A 17,864-nucleotide genomic window follows, 5' to 3' on the forward strand; every position below is an offset into this window, starting at 1 on the left:
CAATCAGTTCTGTGAGCATCCTGACCACCAGTGTTTTGAACTGTGCATCTAATAGGTTGGCTGTCTCTTCATTGCTTAGTTGTATTTTTTCTGGAGCTTTGATCTGTTCCTTCGTTTGGACAATTTTTTTTCTTTTGGTCTTGATGCGCCTGTTACATATAAGGGGTGGAGCCTTAGGTGTTCACCAGGGCAGGGGAACCGGTGTTGCTGTGTTGTGATGCTATATGTGGGCAAGGGGTCCAAGAGGGAACAATGGTGCTTGCTTTGCTCTCTGCTGGATTTTAGTCACTTCCCCTGCTTCCCACAAGCAAATTGGGCCCTTCTGGTGCTGATTCCCGGGTGGGTGGGTCTCTCCAATGAACTCTCCTGTGAGGCTGGAAGTTTCTCCTGCTGCCTTCACCCCCACAGGTGTTTTCAATAAGTGGTTTGAGGGTTTATTTCCCTGCACTGGAGCCTTGGTTTGCCCAGTCCATCCTGCTCTCCAGTTGTTTCTCCCAGTTTATCTGTGTGTGAATGTGGGACCGTCCGCTCCACCAGCCACCTCCTCGCTCCATCCGCTCGCTGCTACCTTGCCGCAAGTCCTCTCTGCCTGGATAACCATCTCAGCCCCTCCTACTGATCTAGATGAATGTATTTTATTTAACTCCTTGGTTGTCAGCCTTCCAGACAACCTTTGGTTTTCTGTTGGTTCTGGTTGTTTTTTTGTTTTTAAATTGTTATCCTTTTTTTTGGTTGTACAAGGAGGCACAGTGTATCTACCTATGACTCCATCTTGGCCAAAAGTCCAAGAGCCGGGTCTTTGAATCAGATAATCCTAGTCTTGAATCTGGCCATAGTATACTAACTGTATGGCGTAGGGCAAGTTATATAATCCCATTGTGTTGATTATCAAAACAGGCAGTGTGCACAAAATGCTTACTAGTTCAGTGCCAAGTTCCTGGTATGTGCTTAATAAATTAATTACAGCTCTCCTTAAGTCATTAAGAAAGTGATATATGTACTTTGTGGTATAAGAGAAATAGTTAAAATGTTGGTGAGCATAAAGGATAAACTCCTTCAGAAATTAACAAAACGTTTCTGCAAATGACTCATTCTCATGTGCTTCAAAAGCTGTGGTGTCTCTGTGTTGGTAACTTTCTCTTTCGGAAGCTCATCTGTCATTTAATGGTCATTGAAAAAAATTATTAGTTGGAGAAAGATCTTATTTTTCCTTCTGAATTATCATCTCAGGAAAATAAAATGTGACTTCCAAGATAGTGTGTATGAGTCAGACAAAAAGTTGAAACTCAGCCTAGAAGATCTTTGCCTGTAACAAAGACCTTGGTTCAAACAAAAAAAATTGGTTCACAACTGAATTGCCAATAAGACCTCGATTAGTCAATGTGCTAAAAGCTGTTTATCACACCTCACTGTCACATGCTTTGTAGACAGTTCATTTTCTTTTGGGGGAAAATAAATACATGCTATAGAGCAGAGGAAAAATGAGTCACATTTTAAAGAACATCTTACCAGGACAGAGAAGAAATTGTTACCATCAGTATTTCACTAGAAAAGTACAGCAGAGAGACTTAGATATTGAGCTTGATAAACTGGGGAGCTTAAGCCTGTCTGCTTCATCAGGAAGCTACAGCTTTTCACAGTCCAGGGGATCACAGAGTTGTGCTCTACCAAGGAATTGACATTATTCCTTTCCCCGTTCTGATACCAGATTGTTGGGGCATAAGGGGAGGTGCTGGACCATAGAGGTCTGTCAGTCTAACTAGGGGGTGTAAACCTATCCAAAGCCCATGAAAGCTTGGGAAATTGGTTCTTTTGAAAAAGCACCTGGTCTGGCCCAAGCCCAAGCTAATACAATCCCAGGGGAACAAAGAAGCATGTGGTCTGTCTCTCTCTCTCCCCCTCACCCCCCACCATCAGTGACCCACACTCGCACAGAGCACGCACCCATTATCTCCATTGCCGTGGGGATTCCACATGCAGGCTCCAGGAGGGGGCCTGATACTGCAGCACAGCCACGGACTGCAGCTGGAAACACAGGCTAAGCTAGCCGGATGCTGGAGTGGACTCTCCTTTAATGTGGAGCAGAAACTCTGGAAACTGCCTTTTGTCTTGGCCCTGCTGAGGACAAGGTTGGATCTTTTCCATGGCAAGATGAACAGAGATGTGACATTAGGAAGTTAGAAGAGGAACCCCCTTCATTTTACATTATCAGTAAAGCTCGCCATGGACCCTTTCATATAGGTCTCAGAAAACCCTTTTCCTTACAATACTAAAAGACCTCATTTTCCACCAATAACAACGTCACACTTGTCTCTTAGGTACAAAAAATATTCTTGATTATTTGACCTTTTTCTTAACAGGCAAGTTCAGAGAAAACTGCTGCCCAAGTCTGGAGTACTTCTTTAGAGGAAGTATGGTGGACAGACTTCCTGGTTATCCCATGACCCTCACCCCCTGGTGTTCATGTCTTGTATAATCTCCAGCCCCTGAGTGTGGACTGGTTGCATGGCATCTAAACAACATTATATGGCAAAGGTTGATAAGAGGTCACTCTCGTGATTGCATTGTATTACATAATGTTATTCAATGACATGTACTCTGTCTTGCTAGCTGACTCACTTGGAGTTTTGCTCTCCTCACTGAATTCGAAAAAAAATTGAATCCTATAGCCACAGGGAAATGAATTCTGCCAACACCCTGAATGAACACGGAAGTGAAATTTTGTCCAGCCCAGTCTCCAGAAGAGAACCCAGTTCTGGCTGACACCTTGATTGCAGCCTTGCAAGTAACCCATAGTGTCGAAAAACTATGACATAATCAATGTGTATTATATGATTACATTTGTGGTCACTTGTTACACAGCATAAAATCCTAGCATAGCATGGAGAAAAGCCCCACACACCATCAAGTTGCCATAGGAACATTGAGAACATGTGGAAAACTTCAGAAACGTTTTCCACCACAACCTTTACCATCTACGTTCATCCAAGGATTACTTGTATATAAGGCCCTCATTCATTCATTCAGTTGCTGAATTTATTCAGCAACCACTCTGGATTACAGTATGTGCTGGGGATTAGAATGTAAGTGAGCTGTCGTCTTCACCCATAAGAACTTAAGTTTAGGAAGGAGAGACAGCTTTTTATTAAAAAAAATTGTCATCCAGGGGCTGCAGATAGAAGTATGACTATGACCCTTGTGAAGATGCAGCTGAGTGTGAGAGACGTGTGTGTGTGCAGCTCACAGCATAAACACAGCTGCTTGTTTTCTAAAGAAAACAAGCCTTTGCCTTTCTGAGGTCAGTTGTGAGGTATTTTCACGACTCCCTTCCACACTAATATTAATCAGTCCAGGGGACAGGGGCATTGTCTGTCCTTTCACCACTATGGGTCAGTGCTGAGAATATTGTTTGGCAAAAGAGCTTAAGAATCAGTTTCTGGATGGGTATTTATGATAGAAGCATTATTCCTGAGTTTTTCCTTTCATTGTCAAGATGATGATTTCTAGAAAAAATGATAGGAACATAGTAGCTACTGCAGATCCAGACGGGATGTGCAAAGGCTGATTCCTACGTGCCTCTTTCAGAAGCTCTAAGAGGAACCTAGGTGTTATCTACTGGTTCCTGTGATTACAGCAAAGCCAACAAAGGTGACGAATAAAAGTTCCAGCTGTCTGGTTTTTGACAATAATACATTTTCTTATTCCTACTTCAACATATTTGTAATTGACTGGAAATAAAATTGCTGCAACTCTCTCTCTGCTATACTGTAATTATTTATACTTGTTTCCCAATTACATTTTTATCCCATTTCTATGGGAATTTAGAAAAGAGTGAGCTATAACTTCATGAGAGTGGTGGTGACTTTTCAAAAGAGGGGGAAACAATCACATATCCACTCAACTGGTATTTTGATCCAAGATGACTTACTATTTAATTGTTTTGTATAATTCCTCTCATTGGCTTAAATTCATAATTGGGTCTTCTTGGACACTGAACAAGGGAGTGAATACAAATGGATCTTTGGATTATAGTAATTACTTTCCATCCCATAATTCACTGGAGAGCCATGGCAACCAACAAATCAAATAGTATTATCCCATAGGAAGGACTGTAATGAGTTTTATTTTCTTTAATTTTTTAACAAAAGCAAATAATACTTTGTGCATATTTTAAAATCTTCATTCATTGATTTAATGTAGGTAAAAGAATACTGAATTAGAAACTGTCCATAATTTAAAAACTAAAGATGACTTTTGAAAGCTGTCCTCATGGACAAATGTTTGACATTTTGACTAAAAAACTGTTTAATTGTACAATTGCAAATTAATGTTTATTATGCCATGCTGTGTCTTTCACAAGTATAGAAAGGAAAAATTCTAAAACTGAAGGAAATTAGCTAAATATTCTCCATACTTGGGAAAGTACATCAAAATTTCAAGTCTGTGGAGTTTTAAAAACAAAATAAAATCCCATTTATGTCTCACTTGGAATTTATGGCAGAAACAGGACCTATGGTGTTTTAAAAATGGCTAGACACTGCTGGCAGGAAAGTCAATGTGGACAAAATATTAAAATAGCCCACCCACGATTACCACAGAAACAAATGAGTACTTTCCCTCATTTATCTCCCTTTACAAGGACTAGATGTTTCTTCCTGCTTTGGCTATTAAAATCCTTTTTAAACCCTCTGAGCTCTCAAGAAATTTTCTTTTGTTACCCCAAACCATTTTCTTCTCTAAAGTATTTTGGTCTTTTCTTGCATAATTTAGCTTCTAGTTGGAGACCATTCTGTCATCTGTTGGTTCCATACGTAACTCCTTCATGGTACAACCAGACCATGGGAGCTTGAGGCCAGTTGTCCTGCCTTACAAACTACAACCTTGACTCTGTGCTCAGCATCCACAGGGCAGCTAGTGGGACCTGTGCTCAGCATCCACAGGGACCTCTCCACTCCCATCAAGTGATGCTTCACCAACTTCTTGGCTAAGTTACTTCCTGAGCCAGAATTTCATCAACTGTAAAATAGGGACAATAACACCATCAACCTCCTGGGTTGTGGGCAGATTGAGTGAAATAATTCACAATTGCTTAGTGAAGTGCCTGGTGCCCAGGAAGCTCCCAGAAAATGGCAGCCTTCTGCTGCACACATATTTGCTGACTGTTATGGATAGTTCTGAATCTTCTACCACATCCAGAGACAAAATTTTTCTAATCTAAATTTAGGAAGTCACATACTTGGCAGCTGCAGGTTTACACAGATAGTCTTTCCTTGTCTGGGGAATCTACTGTATTCATAGATTCTTTATTTTTCACTCACACTTTAGTATGTTGGAACTCAGGAGGTGTCTTACAATCTAGTCTTTCAAGTGGCTGAGAGAAATTTTATTTTAATTTAGTTTTGTTTATTTTAGAGCCAGTCAAATCCAAATCCAGCATGAACTGGTTGATTCTTATTTTTCCCCTCCTCATCTAAGAACATGCTTATTGATTTTATCTTATTATTTTTTAAAATATATTTATATATATATATATATATTTTAAATTTTATTTAGTTATTTTTCAAGCACAGTTTCCTGTCCACTTCCCCCATCCCAGCCTCCCCCGCCCCTTGCTCCCCACCTCCCTCCTTTTCCCACCCCCATCAGCTCTCGTCCCTGTGTCCTTCCCACTTGCTCCTCCAAATCCCTCCCTCTTCTTCCCCTTAACTTCCCTTCCTTCTCCCCTCTGGTCAGGATCCCCTTGTTCTCTATTTCAGTGTCTTTGTTTTTTGTTTTTTTTCTGCTTGCTTGTTTGTTTTGTTGTTTAGCTTCCTGTTAAAGGTGAGATCATATGGTATTTGTCTTTCAGCACCTGGCCTATTTCACTCAGCATAATGCTTTCCAGTTCCATCCATGTTGTTGCAAAGGGTAGTAGCTCCTTCTTTCTCTCTGCAGCATAGAATTCCATTGTGTATATGTACCACAATTTTTGGATCCATTCATTTACTGATGGGCACCTAGGTTGCTTCCAACTCTTGGCTATAGTAAATTGTGCTGCTATGAACATTGGGGTGCATAGGTTCTTTGATATTAATGTTTTAGGATTCTTAGGATATAATCCCAGCAGTGGAATTGCTGGGTCAAAAGGCAGGTCGACTTTTATTTTTCTGAGAAAATTCCATACTGTTTTCCATAATGGTTGTACCAGTCTGCAATCCCACCAACAGTGAACTAAGGACCCCTTTTCCCCACAACCTCTCCAACATTTGTTGTGTGTTGCTTTGTTTATGACAGCCATCCTGACTGGTATAAAGTGGTATCTCATTGTGGTTTTAATTTGCATCTCTCTGATAGCTAACGATATTGAGCATCTCTTCATGTGTCTCTGAATGTTCTGTATGTCCTCCTTGGAGAAGTGTTTATTCAAGTCCTTTTCCCATATTTTAATTGGGTTGGGTGTCTTCTTAGAGTGGAGTCATGTGAAGTTCTTTGTATATTTTAGAGATTAAACCTTTGTCTGAGGTATCATTGGCAAATATGTTTTCCCATACAGTTGGTTGTCTTGCTAATTTAATACTGTTTTCTTTAGCCATACAGAAGCTTTTTATTTTGATGAGATCCCATTTGTTTATTCTTTCCTTTACATTCCTTACTCTAGGGGACATATCAGTAAAGAAGTTGCTGCGTGAAATATCTGAGATTTTCTTGCCAATGTTCTCCTCTAAGACTTTAATGGTGTCACGACTTACATTTAAGTCTTTTATCCACCTTGAATTTATTTTGGTGTATGGTGTAAATCTGTGCTCAAGTTTCATTTTTTTGCACGTAGCTGTCCAGTTCTCCCAACACCATTTGTTGAAGAGGCTATCTTTACTCCATTTTATGTTACTGCCCCCTTTGTCAAATATTAATTGACTGGAGAGAGTTGGGTTGATTTCTGGGCTCTCTGTTCTGTTCCATTGGTCTATGTGCCTGTTTTTATGCCAGTACCAGGCTGTTTTGATTACAGTGGCCTTGTAATACAGTTTGATATCAGGTATTGTGATCCCTCCTACTTTGTTCTTCTTTCTCAAAAGAGCAGCTGCTATTCGGGCTCGTTTATGGTTCCATATAAATTTTCAAAGTGTTTGTTCTATGTCTGTGAAATATGCCATTGGTACTTTAATAGGTATTGCATTGAATGTGTATATTGCTTTGGGTAGTATGGACATTTTGATGATGTTAATTCTTCCAATCCATGAACAAGGTATATGTTTCCATTTGTTTGTGTCTTCCTTGATTTCTTTCTTCAGGGCTGTGTAGTTTTCTGCATACAGGTTTTTTACCTCCTTAGTTAGGTTTAATCCCAGATATTTTATTTTTCTTTTTGCTATATCAAATGGGATTTTTTTTCTTTATTTCTGCTTCTGCTGATTCACTGTTGGTATACAAAAATGCCTTTGATTTCTGGATATTGACTTTGTAACCAGCTGTTTTGCCAAACTCATTAATTAGTTTGAGCAGTTTTTGGGTAGAGTCTATAGGATTTTCCATGTACACTATCATGTCATGTGCAAACAGTGACAGTTTTGCTTCCTCCTTTCCTATTTGGATGCCTTTTATTTCCTTTTCTTGCCTGACTGCTGTGGCTAAAACTTCCAATACTATATTGAATAGAAGTGGTGAAAGTGGACAACCTTGTCTTGTTCCTGATCTTAGTGGAAAAGCTTTTAGTTTTTTCCCATTGAGTATGATATTGGCTGTAGGTCTCTCATATATGGCCTTTATTATTTTGAGAAATGCTCCCTGTATTCCCACTTTGCTGAGTGTTTTTATCATAAATGGGTGTTGTACCATATCAAAAGCTTTTTCCGCATCTATTGATATGATCATGTGATTTTTGTCTTTGCTTTTGTTTATGTGATGTATTACATTTACTGATTTGCGAATATTGAACCATCCTTGCATCCCTGGGATGAATCCCACTTGATCATGGTGTATGATCTTTTTGATATATTGTTGGATGCGATTTGCCAATATTTTGTTGAGGATTTTAGCATCTATGTTCATCATCGATATTGGCCTGAAGTTTTCTTTCTTTGTTGTGTCTCTATCTGGTTTTGGAATTAAGATGATGCTGGCTTCATTAAAAGAATTTAGGAGTTTTCCATCCTTCTGTATTTTTTGAAATAGTCTGTGAAGAATAGGGGTTAGCTCTTCCTTAAATGCTTTGTAGATTTCTCCTGTGAACCCATCTGGTCCAGGGCTTTTGTGTGATGGAAGTTTTTTGATTACTGCTTCAATTTCTTTTGCTGTTATTGGTGTATTTAGATTTTCTGCTTCTTTTTCACTGAGTTTTGGAAGATTGTATTTTTCTAGAAATGTGTCCATTTCCCCTAGGTTTTCAAATTTCTTGGCATACAGTTCTTCATAGTAATTTCTTACAATCCCTTCTATTTCTGTGGTATCAGTTGTAATCTCTCCTCTTTCATTTCTGATTGTTGTTTATTTGTGTCCTCTCTCTTCTTTTCTTGATGAGCCTACTTAAAGGCTTGTCTATTTTGTTTATCTTCTCAAAGAACCAACTCCTGGATTCATTGATCGTTAAAATTGTGCTTTTAGTTTCTATGTCATTTAATTCTGCTCTAATCTTGGTTATTTCCTTCCTTCTGCTTGCTCTGGGCTGTCTTTGTTGTTGTTCCTCGAGTTCTTGCAGGCGTAGGGTTAGGTTGTTTGAAATGTTTTATTTTCTTTAGGTAGGCCTGTATTGCTATAAACTTCCCTCTCAGGACTGCCTTCGCTGTGTCCCATAAGTTTTGGGTTGTTGTGAGATCATTTTCATTTGTTTCCAGAAATGTTTTAATTTCTTCCCTAATTTCATTCTTGACCCATTCGTGGTTTAATAGCATACCATTCAGTCTCCATGTTTTGGGGTGCTTTGGGTTTTTTTCTTTGGGGTCGGTTTCTAATTTCAGTCCCTTGTGGTCAGAGAAGATGCTTGGTATGATTTCAATTTTCTTGAATTTTTTGAGGCTCGTTTTGTGTCCTATCATGTGGTCTATCTTTGAAAATGTTTCATGTGCATTTGAAAAGAATGTGTATTTAGCTTCTTTGGGATGAAGGACTCTATATATATCAGTTAAGTCTATTTCATCTAGGGTGTTGTTCAATGCCACAATATCTTTGTTGATAATTTGTTTGGAAGATCTGTCCATTTTTGATAGTGGGGTGTTAAAATCCCCTACTACAATTGTGTTGGTGTCAATATCTTTCTTGAAGTCCTCTAAGATTTTCTTGATATATTTATGTGCCCCTATGTTTGGTGCATATATGTTTACAATGTTAATGTCTTCTTGGTGGATTCTTCCCTTGAGTATAATGAAGTGACCTTCCGGGTCTCTCTTTATAGCTTTTTTTTTTAAGTCTATTTTGTCTGATATGAGAATTGCTACCCCAGCTTTTTTTTCTTGTCCGTTTGCTTGGAAAACTTGTTTCCAGCCTTTCACTTTTAGTCTGTGATGGTCTTTTGTCCTGAGGTGGGTCTCTTGTAGGCAGCATATGTGTGGGTCATGCTTTCTTATCCATTGAGCTACTCTGTGTCTTTTGATTGGAGCATTTAATCCATTTACGTTTAAGGTTATTATTGATAGGTACTTATTCATTGCCATTTTTTGTACCTGTGTTCCTCTCTGTCTCCCTCTTATCCTTCCTTCCCTTAAAGCAGTCCTTTTAGTATTTCTTATAAAGCTGGTTTGGTGGAGGCGTATTCTTTTAGACTTCTTTTGTCTTGGAAGCTCTTTATTTGGCCATCTATCTTGATTGAGAGCCTTGCTGGGTAAAGTAGCCTTGGTTGTAGGCCTCTGGTTCTCATTACTTGAAATATTTCTTGCCATTCTCTTCTTGCTTGAAGTGTTTCCATTGAGAAGTCAGCAGCTAACCTTATTGGGGCTCCCTTGTATGTTATTTCTTTTTTCTCCCTTGCTGCCTTTAAGATTCTCTCTTTGTCTTGGAATTTTGCCTTTTTGATGATGATGTGTCTTGAAGTGGGCCTCCTTGGGTTCCTCTTGGTTGGGACTCTCTGTGATTCCTGGATTTGTGAGACTTTTTCTCTTATCAAATTAGGAAAATTTTCTCTCATTACTCGTTCAAATACGTTTTCGATCCCTTTTTCTTCTTCTTCTCCTTCTGGTATTCCTATTATTCGGATATTATTACGTTTCATATTGTCTTGCATTTCTCTTAATCCCTCTTCATTCTTTCTGAGCCTCTTTTCATTTTCTTGCTCTTTCTGTGAGATGCTTTCTACCTTGTCCTCCAACTCACTAATCCTATCCTCAGCTTCATCTATCCTACTTTGGAAACTTTCTACTGTGTACTTCAATTCGGAAATTGTGTTCTTCATTTCCTCTTGTCTCTTGCTGATAATTTCCATTTCCTTTTTGATGTTGCTGTAGTTTGCAGAGAGATTATTATAGTTCCCCTGTAGTTCCTGGTTGTTCACTGTGAGCTCTTTGAACTTCATAATAACCAGTGCTTTGAATTCAATGTCTGATAGTTGATCAGCCTCTATTTCATCTAACATTCTTTCTGAAGTTTCTGCTTTTTCTTTCATTTGGGGATTGTTTCTTTGTCTTCCCATTGTTTGAGACTCTTCTTGTTAGTCTCTGCTTCTAAAATTGATCTGTTCTAAAACCCTGGTTTTATGGTGTAAACTTCTGTGGTATGATCCTTGTGCAGACTCCTTGAAGTTTCTTGATGTTCTTCGTCTCCACCTACACTCACGCTGGTCCTCGCGCTGGTCCCTGCGTTGGTCGCCTACCACTGCTGAATGTCCCGGCTCTAGTAGCCGCCTCCTCAAGCACCCAGACCCATTACTATGGCAGTGGCACAGAGGCTGGGAATGTCCCGCTCCAGTATCTGGCTCTCTCTGCCACCCAGGGCTGTCACAGGGGTTTGGAGTGTCCAGGTTTCCGTACCTGACTCCCTGGCGTCTAGTCTTGTCTCTATGGCAGTGGCACAGAGGCTTAGAATGTCCCAACTCCTGTACCTGATTCCCCAGTGTCCAGTCCCGTCAGTATGGCAGCAGCACAGGGGTTGAGAGCGTCCCAGTTCCCGTAGAGGGCTGCTCTGCCACTCAGGGCTGTCCCAGGGGTTTGGAGAGTCCCAGCTTCCATACCTGACTCCCTGGTGTCCAGTCCCATTGCTATGGCAGCGGCACAGGATCTGAGAACTTCCCGGCTCCCGTAGCTGGCTCCTCTGCTGAGTCACAGGGGTTTGGAGAGTCCTGGCTTCCATACCTGACTCCCTGGCGTCCAGTCCTGTCGCTATGGCAGTGGCACAGGATCTGTGAACGTCCAGGCTCCCGTAGCTGGCTCCTCAGGGCCCAGGCCTGTCTCTATGGTGGCGTCACAGGGGCCTTTGGTGTCCCAGCTCCTGCAACTGACCCTTCCGTTGCCCAGGGTGGTAGCTATGGCATCGGCACAAGGGCCGAGAATGTCCCCGCTCTGGTTCCTGACTCCTCTGTCTCCCAGGACCGTCACAGGTGCTTGGAGTGTTCGGCTTCCGTACCTGACTCCCTGGCTCCCAGGCCTGTTGCTCTGGTGGCAGCACAGGGGCCACGTGAGACCCAGCTCCAGTAGCTGACTCTGCCACCGTCTGGTGTTTCAGCGTCGGTCACAATCTCTGGTCTTTTAATTTCATAAATGCTGGGTAACCGATGGTTTATTGTGCTGTTTCTCTATAAATCTGCCAGGATTTTCACCCATGAGTACAGGAGCTAGTATCAGCTCCATCTTACTCCGTCGCCATCTTCCCAGCATCCTTCTATTTATATTTTATTTTAAGTTTATTTTTATTGTTTTTCACTTCCACTACCATTTATCCCCCTTATACCTCCCCCTCCAAAATCCCTCCTCCCACAATCACCACACTGTTGTCCCTGTCCCTGAGTTCTTTTTTTTTTTTTTTTTTTTTTTGCTCAATTCCTCCATCCCATAACCCCTAACCTCACCCTGAGGTGCCTGGTTGATTTCTTTAAAGAAAATGATTTTAGAAAGAGAATTACATCCTTGCAAGCCTCTCTCTCTTCACTGTTGTTTTTCATGCTTTTAACTGCCCCACCCTCAGAGTGCTACCATCACTACTGTTTAAATGTCTCAGACAAACAGGCACTGCTAATGTTACCATGTACATGTTTTTTAATCTATTTGACACCATTCCAAATTGATAGCATTTCAAACTGATACCCATTACACTGAGGGCAGAAAGTTATAGTTGATAGAGCAGTCTCACAATTAAAATGCCTATATAGTCACTACTGGCTTGGAAAGCCTGAATGATATTGACATGTGTCCAGATTTTCCCAGAATATTTTTGAGGTTTGCTTGTTGTCCCAGCATAATTAATAACAGCAACTCCTTTTGTCCTCAGGAATACTCTGGTTTGGATGATGGATGATATGATTACCCAATGAGACCAAGGTAAGTCTAAAAATGTTTGGTTTTCATGTCCTATATTTTCATTTTGTCTTTGTTATTGGTAACTTTGGTCATCTGTGTGGTAAGGCAGAGTCAATTTTGTCATAATTCTTGCTGCACATTGATTATACAGTGAAAAGCAAAACACACATGGCCCTAACTCATGGAGTTTACAGCTTAGTAGAGCAAAAGGACATTACTTAATTACACACCATAAATGTCACAACTCCTCAGGAGAGGTACAAGATGCTCTGATCGCTCTGTACCTGAAGAGGTAGGGGAGACTTGCAGGCATGAGAAATTCACCTGAATTGTTTTTGTGGCATCCAGAAGGATGCCACTCATTTAACACAGTGTTCAAAATGTCATTGTGTTTGCCTTCCACTCATTTGCCATGTTGAGGAGACATTTCAGTTTATAAAGAGGCCTTTCTGAAGACAGGCACAAAGTAATAACTGTGGGTATGTGAAGGTCAAAGAACAGAAAATTAATCCTTAGTTTCTCATTATAGTGACAAAATTATGATGGGAGAAATAAACAGGAAGAGAAGATAAGAACAATGATATTTACGATTAGTAAACTCCTTAAGAATACCAATCACATCCAGTTTTCTTTCTGTTTGATTTGGGTTTTTTCCTCTGGAATTCCTTTAGGAACACAGTTCTAAGCATACTGCGGAATTGCTCAGGGCATCTTGACTTGTGACGACAGGGAAAGTGAACCCCGGAGAAAAAAGACACAGGACCCAGATTCAAATAGAGAAAGGAGAAGGTTAGAGGCTTGGTTTCCCATAGTTCCTGTACCCTTTCTGAGATCTGTAACATCAGCAACCAAAACAGACTGTGGGGTGGTGGTCTGGGGTAGGATGAGTGAGCATGGAGGCTCTGGGCAGGACTCCACAGGACAGAAACCTGAAACAGTCTCGGAAAGCACTGGGGGAGACCAGGAGCCAGCATGGGAGCTGGGCTGAGAGAGAGATCTTTGGTGAACAGAACTCCAGTTATTGATAAAACAACAGGTGAGTAAATGTACATCTGTGAGCCTACACTATGATTTGCTGGTCTGCTTTCCATTTATCCGTTTTTCCGAAGAGCACATTCTAATACCAATAGGCTCTTCTAAAGACAGGAAATTAAATAATAACTGTGTAAGTGTATAGAGCCAAAGCCAAAAAAAATTGATCCACGGTGCCTGCACAGAAAACCTATCAGTGATTATGTTACCTCTTCATCCACAGGCTCTGCACTAATGCAGGTAAATTTCACATAAATGTTAACTCCTGTTGGGCAAAATTTTTACCTAGCCAAATTTTTACTAAATGAGACATAACTGTATTGATACTTAAAAACTCAACAAATTCTTCAACGATTAGAGATGACAGTGGCAGTCATATGTGGTGATTTTTTCATTTAATGATGCATAATTAATTAACGCATACATTTCATGTGTGCCATTAATGCAAGTGGGGCTGCAGACAGAGCTCCAACTCTAGGACCAGGAAGAACTGAGTTTAAGTCCCGGCAGTGCCATTTGCTGGAGGTTTGTCTTTGGCAAAGCTTTGAGCCACAGTGTTCTCCTCTGCATAATGGGGATGCTGTCATGATGTGAGGAATCCTCCTTTGATTTTGAGAATTTCATAAGAGAACATACGAAAGCACTTAGCAGTGCCCCGCATGTCATCAGGAAACAGTCACTGATTTGATGGAGATTAGGTTCAAACTTCTTATCAGGAACCTGGATAACTTTAGGTCCGCCAATTGTGGTTTTCTCACATTTAGTATTGATCTAACTATATGTGTTCTAAACACATCAGGAAAGATCAAGTGAGATGTACAGGAAATCATTAAAATTGCCAATTGCTTTATAAATGTAAAGTATTATTATCTTTTCCCCCCTATTTGGGTTTATGGCTGCTTTGTTACAGGTGCCCCTTAAACAGCATGGGTTTGAACTGCACAGGTCCACTTCCACATGGACTTTTTCCAACAAATACTCAGTCAGCCATTCTTACATCCACAATCTGGCACCTGTGGATTCAACCAACCATAGAGCAAATACAGTATTTTCTGTCTACAGTCAGGAATTCTCAGATATAGACAGCAGACTGTATGTATTGTGCTGCCCCATTTTATTTAAGGGACCTGAGCATCTGTAAATTTGGTACCCATGGTGGGTCTGAGGGGCTGGGCTAGAAACAATACTAACCCCCTCATGCCAGAAACTGAGGATACCGAAGGATGACTGTTAAGTTTGGGGAGAGTCAAAGTTATATGCAAGTTTACAATTTAGTAGGGGTTTGGAACCCCCTCCATTGTTCAAGGCTCAACTGTATTTGTTTATCTTTATTCAACACAAATGTCCTCAGTGAATGAGACAGGTCCCCACTGCTGACATCTCTGCAACACACACAGTAGAGACCCAACACAGCCTGGAGGACAGGCATATGTTAGGGCTCTAATTTTCTTCCCAGAGAATTGTCTTCCTTCCCTTGAATTTCCTCCATTTATATTTCAATTCATGCACTCAATATTTGTTAAGTTCCTGTATGTCACCTCTCTCCTCTTTGTCTAAGCTTAGTTATAAGATAGCACTAATATTCATTGATTCTGGTCTTGGACACAATGTGCTTAGCTGTTTTGTTTTTTTACTCTGTGAAATAAGGACCAAAACCTACCTCAAGGAGCTGCTGTAAGAATTAGGTGAGGGTTAGATGTCATGTTCAACAGTACCTTGTGAATTCTCTCCTGTGCACTCAGCCCAAGCCTATCTATTCCCTTGACTTGACTGACCTGTGAATGATGTGCTGGCTCTGCAGGTAGTCCAGGGCCATGGCCAGCTCACAGATGAAGATCTTCACAGTGTCTTCCTGGAAACGTACATTCTGCTGCAGGTGATAACGTAGGTCTCCACCCAGCAGGAGGTCCACTACCATGAACATGTCTTCCTCATCTTGGAAGGAGTACCTGGAATAGAATTAGAAATGAAAATGTATATAATATAGCTGCCCACTGAAGAGTCCCAGAGGCAAACAACCCCCTACAGATCACAGAAGAGTTCTGTCCAGGTAAGAGGCCAGGCTTTGGGAGTAGATGGTCTACCACTCACTCTATTACCCTAGGCCCTTAGTTTCCACATGTATAAGATCAGACTAATAAGAATATCTAGCATATTTTATCATAGTAAAGAATAAAGTATAACATCTAAGTCATACCCAGCATATAGTATGTACTCATTAACAGTTAGCCAACAAAGCTATTAAGCCAAAGCAATAAAGAAAACCCATTTATTCACTTGCCATTAATAAGCATATCTCAACCACACTGTTGCAGGAGGTCCATAAAATGTGGATTATGAGGCCTCCTTGAAGCATTCTCATGCCCATTTTCCAGGCTAACAACTTCATTGCCCAGCAACTTTATGAGAAATCATGTACCCACAGTAATGATAAGAAAAAGATATAAAGGGGGCAATAAAGAAGAAAGTGTACAGTACAAGGAAGTAATTCACCCAGTCTTTGGGATGGGGAGGTAAGGGAAAGCTTCTCAGCAGAGGTAAAACCTGAGCTAAATCCTAAAGGACAGTAACAATAATCATAACTAAAAAATAAAGCTAATGCCACTTCTACCAAGTGCCTTCCCTGGGGCAGGCTCAGAAGTATTCAACATTGTTACCCCATTGATCCCACAAGGCTGCTCTCATGCTCCCATGTTACAAATGCAGAAATCAAGGCTAACTGAAGGTTAAGTAACTTGTCCAAGGTCAAGCACCCAATAGATGATTGAGCTAAAGTGTTCTCCAGGTCCAAAAGTCAGATTTGAAAGAGAAAAGTTGCACATATTGAGCATAGACATGGGAAATAAAAGAGTGTGAGTGAGGAAAGAAAACAGTTTGGGTTTTCTGGAATAACAGGTATGGTGGGGGAGCTTGAGCCTAGAGAAGGAGGGCAGAGGGCAGGTCCCAGGAAAGGAGCTCATTCAGAGTCTGCAGGTGTCCGGGAGAAACCAAAGGGCTTTATGCAGGATGTATAATCAGACATGGGCTTCATACTTAAAGGAGCACAGTCAGGGAGAAGGTATCAGAAGAGGAAATGAGCCACAGGGGAGCAAATCTGGCCTCTGCTGTTTGCAAAGAACCTCCTGTAAAAATGCATTCTTGCTGCTTTGATTCATTCTGTTTCTCTCAAAGCAAAGACACGAGTACTCATCACAATAGAGGTCTCAGTAACAACACTGTTTTGACATGTTTCTTTTGACATTATATTACACTTTCAAGTTTTTCTTGAAGTAGGAATTTAGTGCTTGCCAGCAGAGTCCAGAGATACAAACCAATTCCTAGGGACAGATTCTTTGCTTGGGAAACAAATGTAGAATATCTACAATGGGAGAACTGTACTTAGTACTTTTCTTCTTTATAATGATCATCATGCTGAAAGTTAATAAGGAAGGGACTTCAGTGAAAACAAATGAAAAAGTTTCAAGAGAAGTTCTATGAAGTGTTAATGTGAAATGGTAACATTCTAATGAGAAATAACTGTCCTGATGTTTACTTGTTCAGTAGATAAAATCATGATTCCTACGGAAGACTGTCACACAGAAGATGTCAGAAAGTAAGCTCTTGAAAGCAGTTTAGACAGAAATGTAAAAATATGAGAAACACATCTTTGGCACTGCCTTTTGGGGAATGGTATTCTTCACCTCAATGCAATGACTGACTGGTCATCTCTACCTTTGGTTTAATGGGCACCAGGGAAGGTTTCTGGGCTGTGTGGTTCACAATCTTTCTGGCTTTACCACTAAACATTATATTGATTGTGTTTTACAGTTCTTTCAGTAAGCAACAAGGTGCTAATTAATACATAATCATGTGTGGGACCCGTTGTACCTTAGGGTCTACTTGACTGATATAATAGAAACTGAGATTGCTCATGGGATGTGTGAGCAGTGTTTGGGGATGGCCAGTGAATGGGTTAAGGATGGTGAGGTGGATATGGACTAGGTACCAAAAGAAGGAAGAAAAGAGTGCCAACTATGAACATATCTAGATGTCTCCTACATAGGAGACAGCCTATGCAGATGGAGTTGGGATTCAGAGCAGCTGTGGCTACCTTCAGCTCCCCACAGGAGGCAGGTGGAAGGCAGAAATCGGGTGACAAACCAGAAGACTCTGTCTCATGATGCCATTTAACTCAAAGGGGGGACAATGGTTTTACCAAACTCAATGAACAAACTTTTTATTGGGACTTCAGTTAAGCTATTTTTACTCAAAGAAAGACTAAAAAAGATGCCCACTGTATCAAGATAAAAACAAGGTTCAATCATGCTGGGAATTAAGAATTAAAGGAAAAAGAAGCCAAGGCAAGAGGCAACATGCTTCCCTTGCTCAGTGTGAATATAAATTTAATCATGCTTTGGCCATTAAAATCATCTTTCT

The 17,864-nt window shown here is 40.6% G+C and overlaps 1 protein-coding gene across 3 annotated transcripts in view; it reads right to left on the reverse strand.

Annotated features, from left to right (window-relative positions):
• Positions 1-17,864, reverse strand: part of STK32A (serine/threonine kinase 32A) — a 110,021-nt gene that overhangs the window by 50,564 nt on the left and 41,593 nt on the right. For all 3 annotated transcript variants that reach the window (XM_053665857.1, XM_037161954.2, XM_053665856.1), the window contains exon 5: positions 15,224-15,397. In XM_053665857.1, the coding sequence (XP_053521832.1) occupies positions 15,224-15,397 (174 nt within the window). The remainder of the gene's footprint in view (positions 1-15,223; positions 15,398-17,864) is intronic.

Source organism: Artibeus jamaicensis, unplaced genomic scaffold (assembly GCF_021234435.1).
Source record: "Artibeus jamaicensis isolate MK-2021 breed Jamaican fruit bat unplaced genomic scaffold, CSHL_Jam_final contig_432, whole genome shotgun sequence".
Lineage (NCBI taxonomy): Eukaryota > Metazoa > Chordata > Mammalia > Chiroptera > Phyllostomidae > Artibeus > Artibeus jamaicensis.